Source organism: Rhinolophus ferrumequinum, chromosome 12 (genome assembly GCF_004115265.2).
Source record: "Rhinolophus ferrumequinum isolate MPI-CBG mRhiFer1 chromosome 12, mRhiFer1_v1.p, whole genome shotgun sequence".
In the NCBI taxonomy this organism is placed as follows: Eukaryota; Metazoa; Chordata; class Mammalia; order Chiroptera; family Rhinolophidae; genus Rhinolophus; species Rhinolophus ferrumequinum.
In genome coordinates, this window is record NC_046295.1 from 65134117 (window position 1) to 65149762 (window position 15646).

Here is a 15646-nt window from a genome sequence, read left to right on the forward strand (position 1 = left end):
ACAGTCAAAAGCAGCAAGCTAGACTCTGTGGAAATTTTATTGAATGCTCTGGGTGAGACAGAGAAAAAAAAAGAACCAAAGCACAGCTTAACTCTAAAATAACCGAGCAACTGAAAGAACCCGACATGGAACTAAGTAAACATAGGCCATCTAAAGTGGGGGCGGGGTGGAACAGGGTGATGAGAGTGAAAAGAGGACTTAAGTATAGGTAACATAGAGCTAGTCACAGTATAAGTCAAAAGATCCTATTTAAGATCAAAAGAGGGCCAGTGTCATTGTATGGTCATGTACTGAACTCTCCACCAGGACTGGAAGCAACTTGAGGGCAGGCAAAGCAACTTAATCATCTTTGCAAACTCTTAGCATTTAGTAGAATGAGGAATATATGTTGGTGTATTCATCACTTTAGTACATTCTTAAGTTTGTTAAATAGATGTTCAAAGAAAGGCTTTGCAAGGATCAAAACTTGGCAGCTCACAAGTTTGAAGGGAGTCAAGCTGTCTGACACAACACAAGGGAAATGGCTAAACTGATCACTGAAAGGGACAAAGCCCTGCCTCTTGAAGACTTGTACCCCAGGCTCCTATATACAATGACTGGGGGGCGGGGCAGGGGATAAAACCAACCTTAGATTGGTTTTAACATGTAGAGTGCAACTTCACAGCTATTATGTATTTAATAGACACTTCCTGAGCACTCATTATGCACCGGGTACCGTGCTGAGCGCTAGGCAGAGATCCATGTCCCGTCAGGGCTCATAATCTAGTAGGTTCGGTAGGCAAGGATAGAGGTAAACACGCCTAGCTGTGGGAATAAGGAAGAGAAAGCAATTTTTTCTGCCTGGGGATGCGAGAGAAGAGAAAGCACGAAAAACGCGACATCCGAGCAGGGCCTTGAAGGACGCTGGAGCTGACCTACCGGGGCCAATTATTAAGTGTCACCACCTTATCCACGGAGAAGAGAAAGTCTCATATTGGCCCCAGGTGGCTCCTATAAAAACTCTGAGGCAGGTATTCCCATGAGCAATCACCCCCACTTCACAGGAGAAATTATGACCCAGAAAGCAAAACTGTCACCCAGGGTCAGGGCAGATGCCCGGTACAGAATGCAGGTGGACTAACTCAGCACAGTTTTGAGCTCTGCCAGAATTCTAAGACTTGTTGAGCACCTTCGGAATGTGACAAGGGTATGGACCCGGAAGTTGGGAAGAGGTCTGCTAAGAGAGCGACCCCTCCAACCATTTGCCGGGCTTTCTCAGCCAAGCCCTCTGTCCCACGCTTCTCAGTCACTCACCCGCCGCTAGGCGAGAGGAAGTCGGTGTCATCTTCATCGCCCGCACCGAACATCGCTCTGGCTTTCGCCGGGCTGCCGGGAGGAAATCCGAGCGCTTCCTGCGCCTTTAGCCGCCGACGTCGTGAAATGCCGCGGCGGCGTGCTGCTTTCCGGCAGAACGAACTCTCGCACGGTTCCTAGGCCGAGAGGAGACCCTAGGCTCTGGAGGAGGTGGAGCAAAGGCAAAGGGGAGGACCTCGGGGGCACGCGCGCCGCGTGACGTAAGTCTGCCCCAGCTCGGAGAGGCGGTGAAATCCGCAGGAGCACCGAAGTCCCGCGCAGGGATTGGCCAATAAGGCAGGGGGGCGGGGCAGGGGCGGGAATCGGCGGCCTCCTTGGCGGTCTTGGACACGTCGAGCCGGGCAGAAGTGGAGGGGGCTTCTGAAGAGTCGTGAGGGGGTGACGAGTTAATTTTCTGGAAGAGAGGCGCCGGTTGCGGCACTCGATCTGGGAAGGTAAGGCCTCCCTCGCCCCTCTCTCAACCCTGGCATGTTCACAGTCCTTTCCCCTCCGGGACAAGGACCCTTCACGCCACTCTTCTCAGCTCGGCGAAAGGCTACAGGGCCCGGGATTGGCAATCTGAAGACCTGAGCTTTCGGCCCGGCCCCTACCGTGACAGAGCCGGAGTGACCTTGAGGCAAGATGTTCGGTGCCTCAGTTTCTCTGTCTATAAAACGGGTCTGACGCCCCTACCGCGTGTCCCCTGTGGCCGACCTTGCTACTTACTCAACGGCCTATTTATCCAGTGCTTCTGTGTGCCGGCTCGTCGAGAAGCTTTTAGACCTCAGATGTCATTGCGTTCAATCCAAGTCTCCTCATAATCCCAGAATTTACAGATAAGGAAAATAAGGAACTAAGCACTTGAGTGAGTCCGAGGTCACACAGAGTAAAGGGCACGCTGGGGCCGGATCCTTGGTCTCTTGCTTCAGGACTCAGTGAGCTGATGGGTGAACGAGAACCTTATCAGCTAATGAGCATGTATGCCCTTGTGGAGTGGTTATTGCTAGACGGGCATACACGTCTTGAGAGAAGTCCTGTCTCTAGAGCCCCGCTGTGCAGGTGAGGTGCAGGAGAGCTGGGAGGTTCTGGGGCTGGGTGATGGAAAGGAGGAAGCTGAAAAGCCCCAGCCTCACCCTTGGCCTGGGTTTCCTTCGTCTTCCTTCTTTCCTTCGTCTTCCTAAATCAATATCAGTTGTTGCTGACTTCTCTGCCTCTAGTTTCTACATTTTCTGTATTTTATGTGCGTTTTCCTTTGGTTAACCTGGTGTAATTCTTGGAACAATGTTCAGGTAGGCCTTGCTTAGCCAAGGTGTGGATCCCACTGTAGCATCCATTTCATAGGTCTCACGGAGTTCTTTCACTCCAGGCTTTTCTTAATCAGGTTAGGACAACAGGTGTCCCTTACCTGAATGTTTTAATCTGTTAGCGTGACATTGAAATGAAGTAATTGGCATCTCCCTCCCACAGAACTTCGAATCTCTTGGCGCTTCCCTGGTGAGGCTTTTTATTATTGTTTCTGTACTTCTATGATATTGTAAGCTCCTCCAGGACAGGGACTATTTTATTCATCTTGGTGTCTCCTGTGTCACAGAGCAGTATGCCTTTTTGCCCATAATGGGTTCTTATGAATTCTTTGTTAGATTGAGTAATGGAATTCATCCTTATTCCCTTATTCCTTAATTTACTCTCCTAGGATATTCTTCCTGTGTGACCCAGAGAACACAGCCATTGGCCTTTTTTTGGTAGCTTCCAGAAAGATGAAAATGCTGTACTAGCTGTGAACCGTCTGGGTCGCTTAGTCTCTTGTTAATTGAAGATAATTTGACTATTTTAAAGGTCTAGGGAAGGGGAAAGAGGAGAATAAGATAGCTAGAAATATACGTAACTCTTAGTTTTTGTTGGTATAGTATTCTTCTGTTGAACTGAGGGATAAGGCTGAGGTTGTCTGCTTCCTGTGTTTATTTTGCAGATTAAGATAGTTAAAGCAGTGAAGGCTGACACTGTTAAAGCAATGAAGCACTAGAACAGGAACCCTTTTCCGTAACTCTGTTTAGAATGTGAATGTGGCTCCTTCTCAGGAAATAAAAGAATGAGAGTGTTTATCTTGTATTCTTGAGTAGAGGTGTTTTTATCTGGGGTGTTTAAATAACCTTTTTAAACAGGCAGGAATCCTAAAATCTGAATCAGCCTTCTTGGTGATTGGAGCACCACAAATATTGCTGCCTAGATCACCATCTTGGGAACAGAGTTCTGGTTCTGACTGGCAGTATCAGGAAGTGGAAGATAGTGGTGAGGCTTCCTCAGTCTTTCAACTGCAGGACTGGGGCACCAGAAAAGCCACTGTCTTCCTGAATTAGACTATTGAACTATAGGAATCAGGAAACCAGAATTCCTGTTGCAAGCCCTTCTGACTTTGAGCTTAGGGCAGGCTCCCTAAACACTTTGTGAAAGGAGTGGATTAGGCCCAGACATCTATTAAGTGGGAACACGGAGGTAAGGCACGACCCTTGATCTCAAGCTTAAATTAAGCATTTTTGTTTGTTTTGCTTAAGTACACAGGTTTTAGATGTATTTATAAAATGTATTGCCCTCGGGAGATTAACCAGGAAGCAGCAGTTTTAATAATTCCTTTCAAAATCAGCAATTTTGCTACAGAAATGATAATTTTTACGTACGTACAGATACACTCACACTAATCTGTACTGGTGAGGGCAATTAAAAAATAAAAATAAAATAAACCACTTTAAAGTGAAAAAAATTAATAAAGTTATAACCCAGTTAGATCACAGGTACGGCGATAGGGAGGTGAATTAAATATAGATTGGAGGGGGCCGTCAGTATACAGTTCTTTCTGTTCAGCCACTGAAAACAGAAGAATGTTCGAACATAATTCAAGTAGTATTATCTGAAAACCCGTGTAAGGCACCGTGCTACGTGTTGCCTAGGACAGGAAAACGAGTTAGTCACCGTTCTCCATGTGCTCAAAGTGCTTAATAGTTGAGTAGTGGGGATAATTGAAGTATACAAATAACCATAATAGAAGACGTAGTAAAGTAAGTCCCATAAGTAGAAAATAATTATTGTGGGATTTCAAAGGAAGAAGTGATGCAGTGTGGAGGAGGGTGTGGGGTTAGATAATGGGCTTTGAAGTGGAGTGGGATTCCAGGTGGACGTGAGCAAGTGAGACTTCCCTGGTTGAAGGGTAGCTTCGGTGGTTTGGTGAAAGCACAAAGGCAGGACAGAAGACATAAATTTCCTACAGAATAAGAGTTGCCCTCTTCTCTGATGCAATTAGGGCTAGTAGTCTGTTAACTGAAAAAGTAAGTTAGTTAAAGCAGGGAATCAGAGAAATTAGTTACACACAAATTTTAAACGTTTTATGTAAACATGAAACATAAACATCTTTCTGCCATTCTTTTAACCTAAGCCTTTTCTTGGAGTGTGGGGCTCAGGGATCTCCAAATCACAGCATGAGGGCCAAATCTTATCCTAACCTGCTGCCTGTTTCTGTAAATAAAGTTTTATCAGAACACAGCCACATACATTGATTTACATATTATCTATGGCTACTTTCACATGCAATAGAGTTGAGAGTTGTATCATCTTTCCCTAGTCCTTCCAAAGCTTTCAAGTTGGTTTTCATAGAAATGACTACTAGAGAATCTATGCAGTATATTAGTTAAATTCTTAAGCTCTGGAGCCAAATTATTTTGCCACTTATTAGTTGTATAGGCCTTGGGCAAGTTGCTCAGTTTCCGACTTTGTAAAATAGAGACAATAATAGTATCTGGTAGCTAGTGTTCTTGTGAAGATTCTGTGAGTTAATTCATGTAAAGCACTTAGAACGGACAGTGCCTGCAGGTAGTAAGTACTCAATTAATACTAGCTGCTGCTGTTATTATTTTCTTCTCATTTATACTTCATTGCTTCATATAATACTTTATTAAATTATATATATACAATAATAAGCACAACTGGCATGAGCTGGTTTGTGAACAAACACAACTGACACCCTTTATTAGCACACAACTTCCCTGAGAGGGAGAGCAGAAGTCTTGCTCCCTTGACATTGGAGAATAGCCTCGCTAGTGTGTTATTGGTTAAGTTGGTTAAGAGACTTCTGTGGGATAGTTTGCTAAGAGTATAAGACAACAGTATGTATAGGAAAAAGTAGAAGATTAAAATTGAAAAGGAGACCAGGGCCCTATTTGTCAAATACCTTGAAGGGCAAGGTGACAGGTGTGTACATAGCCCAGTAGGAAATGGAACTTTTTATTCTAAGTGACATAGTGATGTAAGAAAAATTCAACTGGCTTAGGAGTGTATGAAATAAACAGGAAAAGTTTCCCTAGCCCCACTCCATCTGAGGAGCCACTTAATTTTTCTAATGGTCCTTAGACTGTGGAGTTCTGAGGATTTAATGAGAGAAAGCATGGTAACCACCACTTGGCACACTAGTACTAATCTGTTAAAAACCTCAGTCCAGTTTTTCTTTGGATTATAATCTCAATTTTGAATTGAGGAAAATAAAGGTTCTAGACTGAATGTGAACAAAATTAAATGACTGTCCTGAAGGTGCTGATTTATCCCATGCCCTTAAGAGTCTCTGATTCGTAAGGTGTTCCTCTCCTTGTTCTAGTTTGCCTGAGCTGTTGATTCCTCTTTGTGCCTTCCTCACCAGAAGTGCCACAAAAGAGAAAAAGATGACAGTTATCATTGGGAAAAACAAGTGTTTACAGGGACAAAATCACCTCAACTAGGGAAAGATGTCAGATAATTCAATGACCAGGTGACACCCAAATACCTATGCCATTTAAAGTTGGCAAGCCAGGCACGATTGGGGAAAACGGAGGAAGGAGAGAGGGCAGGTAGGTTGCTGATGTCTCCACTCCCACATGTAGCTTTTAGCATAGTAACCCCACTTACAAAATCAGAAGTTTTCTGTAGTTGGTGATAGAGTATGAGAAGTCATCCAGAGTCTGAAACTATTACATAGTAAAATGAGCAGCTTATGCCAAAAGAAAACTTATAGTTGGGACTAGGAAGGAAATGCTTTTGAAGTTCCACTGCTTTGAGTAATATGTCATAATTTAGGTACCATCCCCCAAGCAGAGGAGGGGCCCATCCTTAGGAATGCAAAGCCCTGCAGAGAAGGAAAGGGTTGAGAAGGGTCCACCCTACCTCTTTTCCTTTATACAAAGACTTCTGTATACAACCTGTTTTTGTAGGCTGAGGACATTATGCAATACAGCATAATGAGATAGAAACCTGCATTGCAAAAGTAAGTGTGAGGAATGATTTGGAGGGAACTGATTGAGAGCAACACTCTAGCAACAAGTGAAATATTAGAGGACCCTTTTATTCAGGTTGAGTCTTTCCCTAAATAAGTAGTAGAGTTATTATAGAACTATGCTGAGTGTTTATACAATTTTGAACTTATTTAGAGCACCTAGAATGTCGTCGTTCAATGTATGAAATGAAAGGCAAAGGAATACTGCTGACTATGTTCCCCCAAGCCCCCATTCCTTCCCTACCTTTTCTGACGGCTTTTTATCAGCTCCCACATCCCTGTGCATAGTCTGTATCTTAGCACATCTTATGGATTTTAATTATTTGTATGTATCCCTCCTCCACCAGACTGGGCTTCATCATAGGGGTTCATCATAGTACTTTCACTCAGTAGGTACACAATAGATTTGAATGAATGAATGAATGAATGAATGAGTGAGTGAGTGAAGATACTGAGTTCCTCGGGGTCATACAGATAATAAGCCCCAAGAGCCAAATCTAGAACTCAAATCTTCTGATTCGTAGCCCAGTACTTTTCCACCATACCATGAAGCTTCTATCTGGGGTATTGAACAACTTTTCTCATTTTCATTTAGATTCTCTATATATTTTCATTAAATCATCCTTTCTTAATTAAAGGGAGGGAGGAGTAAAAAAGGAACAGTTATAATGGTTTGTAGTTTCTGCCTCCCACTATATTAATTCCCAGTATTCTTCACATGCCAACCAACAACATTGTGATCTAGACGATTAAAATCTTCTATAATATAACTAAAGAAAAGTTTAAGCAAAGGTGCTTGTGCCTGCCTTTAATTATAACAAGGCAGTTAAAGCAATGCTTTCCCAATACAGTTGACCCTTGAACAGCATCGGTTTGAACTACGCGAGTCCACTTACCAGTGGATTTTTTTCAATAAATATACAGTCAGCCCTCCATATCCCTGTGTTTTGCGTCTGCAGTTGCAACCAACTTCAGGTGGAAAACAGTATTTTCATGGATGCAGAGGGCTGACGGTATGCATTGTTCTACGCCATTTTATATGAAGGACTTGAGCATCCTTGGATTTTGGTATTCACTGGGGTTCCTGGAACCAATCCCCCACAGCTACCAAGGAACAAGTGTAGTTAAGTTTTTGGGGAGTCAAAAGTTATATGCAGATTTTCTACTGCGAGGGGTTGGTGCACCTAACCCCCCCGTTGTTCAAGGGTCAGCTGTGTATATGTATCTGACCAGGTAGTGTTCTTTCAGTCAAACTCTCAGAGGCTGTATATTTTAAGTGACGTGAAAGGGATCCCTATGTGTGACTTGGATCTCCTTTCAGAGATTAATTTCGTCATGTAATGAGTAAGTAAGCTATTATTGATAATATTTCATACTTACTATACCTTAGAATTAGAAAGTATTTGACATTTTATTTGATCCTTGCAAACCTGTGAGATTGGCAGAGTAGGTATTTTCATATCCATTTTACAATGAATAGACTAGGACTTGTAGGATTTAGGTGATTTGCTTAACATCACATGACTAATAACGGTAAACTTGTGTCCGTAGCGTGGAGCTTCTGATGCCTAGTCCAGTGCTTTCCACACTCTTATCACACGCTCTGTAAAACACTCTTTATATAAATCATACTAAAGCACTCAAGGTTAACAAATTGGAAAGGGGTCAAGACTACAAAAGGATCCATTAAAAGGATTGTGAAAGGGTTCATCTCGTGATTGCTTTATTCCCGTATGTGACTTAACCAGCAACAAAAGGAATCAGAGAAATGGAGTGTAATAGCTGGGAGATCCACTCCCTACTGGACTTAGGCCCTTCTGTCATTGCATAACGAAAAGTCCCTTTTCACTTTGTTTGTTTGACATATCAAATTTGAGTTGTCCTATTCAGACCAGGCAAGTAAAAGCTTTTCTAAAGCCTTTGTGAAAAATGTAGTTGTACACTTGATCTTCTTTGTACAGAAAGGTGAGAGTGACAAGAGAAACAGGAGCTTCTGTGTTATTTGCCACTAAACCAGGATTTGTAAAGCTCAGAAACCCCTCCTGTTTCGCTGCTTCCCCGCAAACCACCTGGACAAATGGGAGGGTTGGGCAAAGTGGTTATTAGCCTAGTGTTACAGAAGCCTTACATGAGAAGCAAATGTTATGGGTTCAGTTGACTAAAGAGTGTATTAGTATCATTATTCAATAACATGGGCCTCAGTTTCCCCATCTGTAAAGTAGTTGGTGTTAAAAGTTTAATTTTAAAATAGGAAATACATTTACGTGGTTCAGAAGTCACACGTTGCACAGGATATTAATGAAAAATGTTCCTTCTACTCCTAAACCACCTCTGACCAGTTCCCCTCCTAGGGATCACAGTGTTACCACTTTTCCTGTGTCCGTCCCCATCCCCAGAGGTAGTACAGGTGTTAACAAACAACATGTGTATACTTTTTTCCCTTTAAAATTTTTTTACAAATGGTAGCATAGAGTGCACCTGCTTTTCCACCTCATAATATACCTTGGAGATCATCCTATGTCAGTTATAGAAAGAGCTTCTTCTTTCTTGTTTATGGCGGCAAAGTATTCTATTTTATGAACATATAATTTAGTTCATCAATGCTCTATTAATGAACATTTAGATTGTCTTCAATATTTTACAATACATAACTGTTCATATAACGTTTCACATATGTGTCAGTATGTCTATAGGATATTTAGCAGTGGAATTGCTGGTTCAGAGGGTTTGTGTGTCGGACTGATAATTAGAGACTCTTCTAGTTCTCATGTTCTGTGAGATTTCAATTGTAAATGAACAGTGAAGAAGATGAGAAGGTATTATATTATTTTCTTGAAAACACCTTAATTTTCATCTCTTGTTATTCAGAGACTACATCTTAAATAAATGCCAAGTATAGGCAACCTCACCCAAATGATGTTGAGTCGCAAACTTGACAAAAGTCACCTCCATCATGATCCTATAGCTTTGTCTAGTGTTGTTCAGTGTGATATTCCTCAGGACCTAATTTGTAAGGTGAATGTTATAAACTTAGGACAAAAAAGGACTGTCTCCCAACTACTTTTACCAGGACTTACCACAGAAAGGATTTGGAAGATGAGCTGGTTGTTACAGTCCATGTAGGAAATGAAAATGGAATGATAAGGAGAGCCTCACTAATACCTGTTTATGGGTGGTGCTTACTGGCTTCCCCGGGTTTTTGATGACTGGTATGCATGACAATTTTGTGAAATGGGCGACACCATAACAATCACTTGTCTTTTTGAGGAGCTAGGGACCATAAGCAGATGAGAATTAATGTCAGCCCCTCATACTTTTTTGACCATACCTCCTAAGCTTCCTTCCCTCCCTTTCTCACCTCCATCATTCTCTCTCTAAGTGCATTAAGCCATTTGTGTAATTTGCTCTGTAAATAGCAGGTTTCAGCCAGAGCCTCCACCTTTTCATCAGCAAATTCCCTACAACCCCTGGAATACAGGGCACTTAATACTTGTTGAGTTGAGTTTGGGTAGATGTCCGAGTGCTCTAGCCTCTACTTGGCTGCTCTTTCAGGTGACAGACATATCCTGCCTTTTCCCTGCACAGCATGGCACACCTTCCAACCCACCCCTATGCCCACCTAATATGATTCAGGAAGGGGCAAAAGGCCAAGTAAATTATCTTGAAAAGGAGTATGTGTCTGTGTATGTTTAAGTAAATATTCACACACATATCTTTCTGGCTCCCATTGCCATTCTTTGTGCTGCAGTTAAAAATTTGGAACCTTATTTATTTAGCTACACATTAGTGATAGCTATGGAGTTAGACATACTCAGTAGGAATAACCTAGGAAGATGCAATTAAAAACAAACATGTCCCTTTTAGTTCCCACAAATCTCATTTTATGTATGAAGTCAGAAAGAGCATAGTGAATATTAGATTAATAGAAACTCCAGCTTATAACCGAATGTTGTACATTCAGAAGAGACACTTTGATTAGTGTTGGTTTCTTTGATTTTAGAATAAAGAAACTTGTCTATGTACCAGGCTTTAAGCATGCATAGACTCTCTGTGGAATAGCTCTAATAAACTCTGGGATAGGAGAAAACCAGGCCCACTTGTGGGCTATAACTCCTACGGTTATAGATGACAGGATTATAGGGTTTAACATGCAGCTCACCTAGTTAAGTCCCACGTTTCCAAATGCAAGCATTCTTCAATGCCAGATTCCCAGGGAAAATTACTGCTGAGTGGCTCAAACTAGATGCTTCACTAAGCTTCTTTCTACCTGTTATTTAGACAACTTGTAAAAGGCCCATGCACTTTCTAGAAAATGACCATGAAAAGAGTTTCCTTTACTATTGTTTCAGAAATACCACAAGGTGCACAGTGCCATGTTACGGCTTAGAATTAAGGGGGTAGAATTACTACTACCCCTTATCTACTCTTAAGAAACTAAAATGTAGGAAAGATAAAATGGGCAAAAACAATATAATGTGTCATATTTCCATTTCAAGATGGCATTTTGAGTACATCTCTTTTCCAAAATCCTAAGGAAATGACTATAAATATTAAAAAAAGAGTGATATTACGATTTATGATAAAAATATATATTTGGTCTTTATCCCATTTCTGGCACAGCTCCTAAAACTCTTGGGATTTCCTTAGTGAAGAGAGCAATGACTTGGAAAGCCCCCAAGGTCTCCTCCTAAGGATGGGGGCTGGTTGCCAGTGAAGCCTCCCAAGTGATTAGAGAGTTGAAATGTTCAATCCCACCCTAACCTTTGAGGGGGGGCGGGACGGGGCTGGAAATTGAGTTCGGTCACCAGTGATTTAATCAATCAGGCCTATGTAATGAAGCCTCCCTAAAAAACGCTAAAGGATGGGATTCAGGGAGCTTCCCGATTGGAGAACCAGAATGCTTCCACGTGCCACTGTGCTGGGCCACAAGCTTCAGGAAGACAGAAGCCCCTTTGTTTGGGACCTTGCCCTATGTATCTTTTTATCTGACTGTTGATTTGTATGCTTTAATATATCCTTTGTAATAAGTTGGTCATCAAGTGAGTAAATGAGTTTCCAGAGTTCTGTGAGCTGCTCTAGCAAATGAATAGAACCCAACGAGAGGGGGTCATGGGGACCTCTGATCTATAGTCAGTGTTTCAGAAGCAAGGGTAACAACCTGGGTTTATGGGTGGCATCCAAAGTGGAGAGCAGCCCTGTGGGACTGAGTCCTCAGCCTGTGCAATCTGGTGGAATCTGACGCTGTCTCCGGGTAGATAGTGTCAGAATTGCACTGAACTGTAGGACACCCAGCTGGTGTTGGAGAATTGCTTGGTGGTGGGGAAACACCCTCCCCCCACAAAAAGTGTCTTTCACAAGTAGGAAAGAGGGAGAGAAAAGCCTGAAAGTTTGAGACATTTCAAAGAAAATAGATGCAGATCAGAATCAAATTGAAGCCAATTGCTGACCATCTGATATAACATAGGTGAAGGACATACCTGCCTGTGAAGGTAAGTGGATAGGATTCACTAGCACACCCTGAAAAGTCACAAATTGAGAACAGCAGAGGTTAAAAAGAAAGTTTAGTTATGGAGTAATGGGTGAAGGAGAAATCAAAGGACTTGGGGAATTGTACCTGTGCCAAGTTTAGAAAGAACAGTAGATTAAAAGGAACAATTAATGAATGTTGTGACCATGTGTTAAGTGTTTAGCTGCATACTGTCACCAAGTAGGTGCTGTTGTCATCCCTATTTTAGAGAAAACTAACTTGCCCTCTTAACCACTAGGCTCGCCTAAGTCAACTCCTAATAATCCTTAAAACAATCCTAAGAGGTTGGCTACTTTTATTATCCTGATTTTAGAGCTGAGGCACAGAGATATTAAATAATTTGCCCAAGGGCCCACAACCAGTAGGGACAGTTTTACCAGTTAGAGAATGAGCATAGCTCCCTGTGTACTTGGAGAGTCGCCATAAAAAAGAATGGGGAAATATCTTTTCTGCCCACAGCTTCCTCATGTGTTTTTTGTTTGTTTTGGTGACTTATTCAGCATCTCAAACTGAACTCCCAATCTCAAAAAGGTAGGAGTTGATAGTTAGGGACAGTCCCTAGAGTGCTAAACTGAGAGCAAATCTTAATTTCATTAATCACTTTGGGAACTAACATCCAGCAATTTCTTCATACAAAACAGTGCGTTTTAAGGTTTGTCTTCCTGGTAGTTCAATTCCTGTATTTCGTAACTAATCTAGAAAAATAAAACTAAGAAGACACGTAATTTCCCGTTCATCCGGAACTCAGAGATTTTATTCACACACTAGGTGAAAAAAACCTCTCTCAATATCAGAGATGAGCTGTTGGTAATTCAGTGTTAGTCCAGAAGTTTCTTTGATTATTACGTGATGGTATATGTAAACTTTAAGTGAGACTATGCTGGCTCTGTGCCCTTTTGGAATATCAAAATGTTTTATTTTAGATCCTGGTTGAATCTTGACTTTTTCTTTCTTTTTTTTTTTAAGCTCTCCTTGTTAAAGCATCCAGTTCTTAAATTCTTTGTACTACATATCTATGTTGTACATTGTTTTCATTCAGAACTGGGGGTCTCAAATTTTGGAGTGCATAAGAATTGCCTCTATAATTTGATAAATGTGTAGATTCTGAGGCCCCATTCTCTGAGAGGAGATTCAGCAGTCTGGAGTGGGGTCCATAATTTTCACTTTTAGCCAAACATCTCAGATGATTCTGATTCAGGCGGTCCTTGGGCCACACTTTGAGAAACCCTTGAGCTGGGAGCAAAATAATTAACACGTATTGTTTATAATCTGTTATTAATGTGTCAGTCGCTTTCACATGTATTTTTACATTTCATATTCAAAATACTGTGAGATTTTGTTATTCTAGTTTTGGGGGTATATATTATCCCCCGAAAGTTTTAGCAACTTGTTCTGAGTTCCAAAGATGGCATAGCCTTATGACAGTCTGACTCCAAGAACCAGGAGGGCGCTTGCTCTGCTGTTTCTGCTTTGGCGAGCTATGTCTCAGTAGAGATAACTGTTTTAAAGTTGGTAATTTGAAAATTGTTAGAAAGTGATATGAACAGAATGCTCTGAAATGTACTTGATAAGTAAGTGTTAAAGCCACTGAAATGTTAGAATGTTGAAAGCATATCAATTAATATTAAAATGTGTTTATAAAAGACAAGTATATGGATTTTGTTTCATATTGAAACCATATTATATACACCTAAACTTTTCTAATTGAAATGATGAATTATTCTAGCTCTTCACTAAGGAAATTGACCATAAAGATTCAATTACCTAATGTATTGGAAAAACCAGGCTAGAACCAAAATTTCCTGATTTCTAGTCTTATGTTCTTTCAAACTACAATAATGATAAAGGTTAAGATAGATTCCAAACCCACATGTTGCCTGAGAATTATCCAAAAGACTGTTGAATCAGTGATTGGAAATGATGACCCTCTGTGGACAAAATTCAGAATTTGAAAGTTCACACAGAGGCATAATAATCCCAGGTGATGTAGCATTTTAAACGAATAGAATAAACGGTGACATTTTTATGTTATTCTTAAAAAGTTCTCTTTCTAACACTGAAAATATGTAGCAGAAATGTATTTGGGGCTTTTGTGAATTTTAACAAAATGCTGAAACATGGCCTGGAGCTCAGGCTATTTGGAAGTCCATTCTCACCTTACTTCATACTGCAGGTAACAGTTTTAGCACAAATTGTATGCCTTAACGTGGTACAAAGCAGTGCAAGACACAACTACTCTGGAGGTTGGTACCAGGTAGGTGTAGCTCCTCCTGGACAACGTAATAGGCAAGGGCTTCATACGTAGACTGGACAGGACACTTGGATTGCCGTTGTTTTGCCCCAAATGTAGGGAATAGCCACTTGTGCCTCCCAGGTGAAACAGGGCTACGTTTCTTTCCACACTTCTCTCAAATCTGCAACTCTGTTTCCTTATCTCAGTTTTTTGGGGTTGTCCCCAGAAAGCAAAATAACTAACTTTGTGTTAAGAGACAGGGATGCAAGGTGGTTGGATGGAAAGTACCATGATAAAAGAAATAGGAAGAGCACGGGACTTCAAGTCAGAATGCGGGTTCTAAGTGCAGAGTGCTGCTAGACTGAGTGCCACGTTACCTTAGCTAGTCATTTACACTTCTGTACCTCCATTCTCCATCTGTAAAATGAAGAGCCATTCTTGTGTAATCCTCGCCCGTCCTTCAAGTAGGTTCTTAGGTTTAGAAACATATTACATTGTTGTAGCTCAGCAGAAAAACCTGAGAACATGCCAAAAAGTACATGAAGTTACTATTGGAGCCATACATAGAATCAATCAACAAGTTATTTATTGAATACCCACCTAAAAGGTATATTAGACTGCACATAGCCTTTTTTCCCTCAATATTTCTTCCCATTCATTACTTGATTTGAATCATTTAACAACCCTGAAGGAGAACAAGACACATATTATCTCCATGTTTCCCTGAGTTTCAGATGAGAGACACTGAAACTCAGATCAAAAGTGGTTCTCAATTAGGTGGGCGTGATTATGACTCCCACAGGACTTTTTGCGATGTCTGGAGACATTTTTGGTGCTCACAGCTGGGATGGTACTAAAGGCTTGGGATACTGTTAAACATGTTACAGTGCGCAGGCTAGCTCGTACAGCAAAGAGTTACTCAGCTTCAAATGTCACCAATGCTAAGATTTGAGAAATTCTGACACAGGTGTTTTACCCAAAAGAATACAAAGGCATGGAGTTGGATGGACCAGATCTTGGATTCAGTCTAATGTACCTAAAACAGGACATTAAAAAATGCGGTCACATAAATTCTAAATTTATTGTTAATGTTTCAAGGAAGTATGAATGAAAAGTGGGATTTGTTGATACCACTGTTGAAGATTTCCATGAATAGTACAGATTGTATAATCCAATAAAAATCTATTAAGCATTTGTGTGTCTTACAGTCTGCTGCCCATGTCCCGCAGGGAGCATATTCTACTTTCATCATATTTTTTTTATT

The 15646-nt window shown here is 41.2% G+C and overlaps 2 protein-coding genes across 3 annotated transcripts in view; one reads left to right on the top strand and one right to left on the bottom strand.

Moving 5' to 3' along the window:
* FKBP15 (FKBP prolyl isomerase family member 15) overlaps nt 1–1463 on the bottom strand; it is a 50848-nt gene extending 49385 nt beyond the window's left edge. Inside the window, exon 1 of one of the 2 annotated variants that reach the window (XM_033122630.1) lies at nt 1294–1463. In XM_033122630.1, coding sequence (XP_032978521.1) covers nt 1294–1346 — 53 coding nt within the window. In that variant the 5' untranslated portion in view covers nt 1347–1463. The remainder of the gene's footprint in view (nt 1–1293) is intronic. The other variant, XM_033122629.1, reaches the window with a different exon arrangement.
* Nucleotides 1464–1656: 193 nt separating this feature from the next.
* Nucleotides 1657–15646, top strand: part of SLC31A1 (solute carrier family 31 member 1) — a 31270-nt gene continuing 17280 nt past the window's right edge. Inside the window, exon 1 of the mRNA XM_033122266.1 lies at nt 1657–1787. The gene's annotated coding sequence lies outside the window, so the exon portion shown is untranslated. The remainder of the gene's footprint in view (nt 1788–15646) is intronic.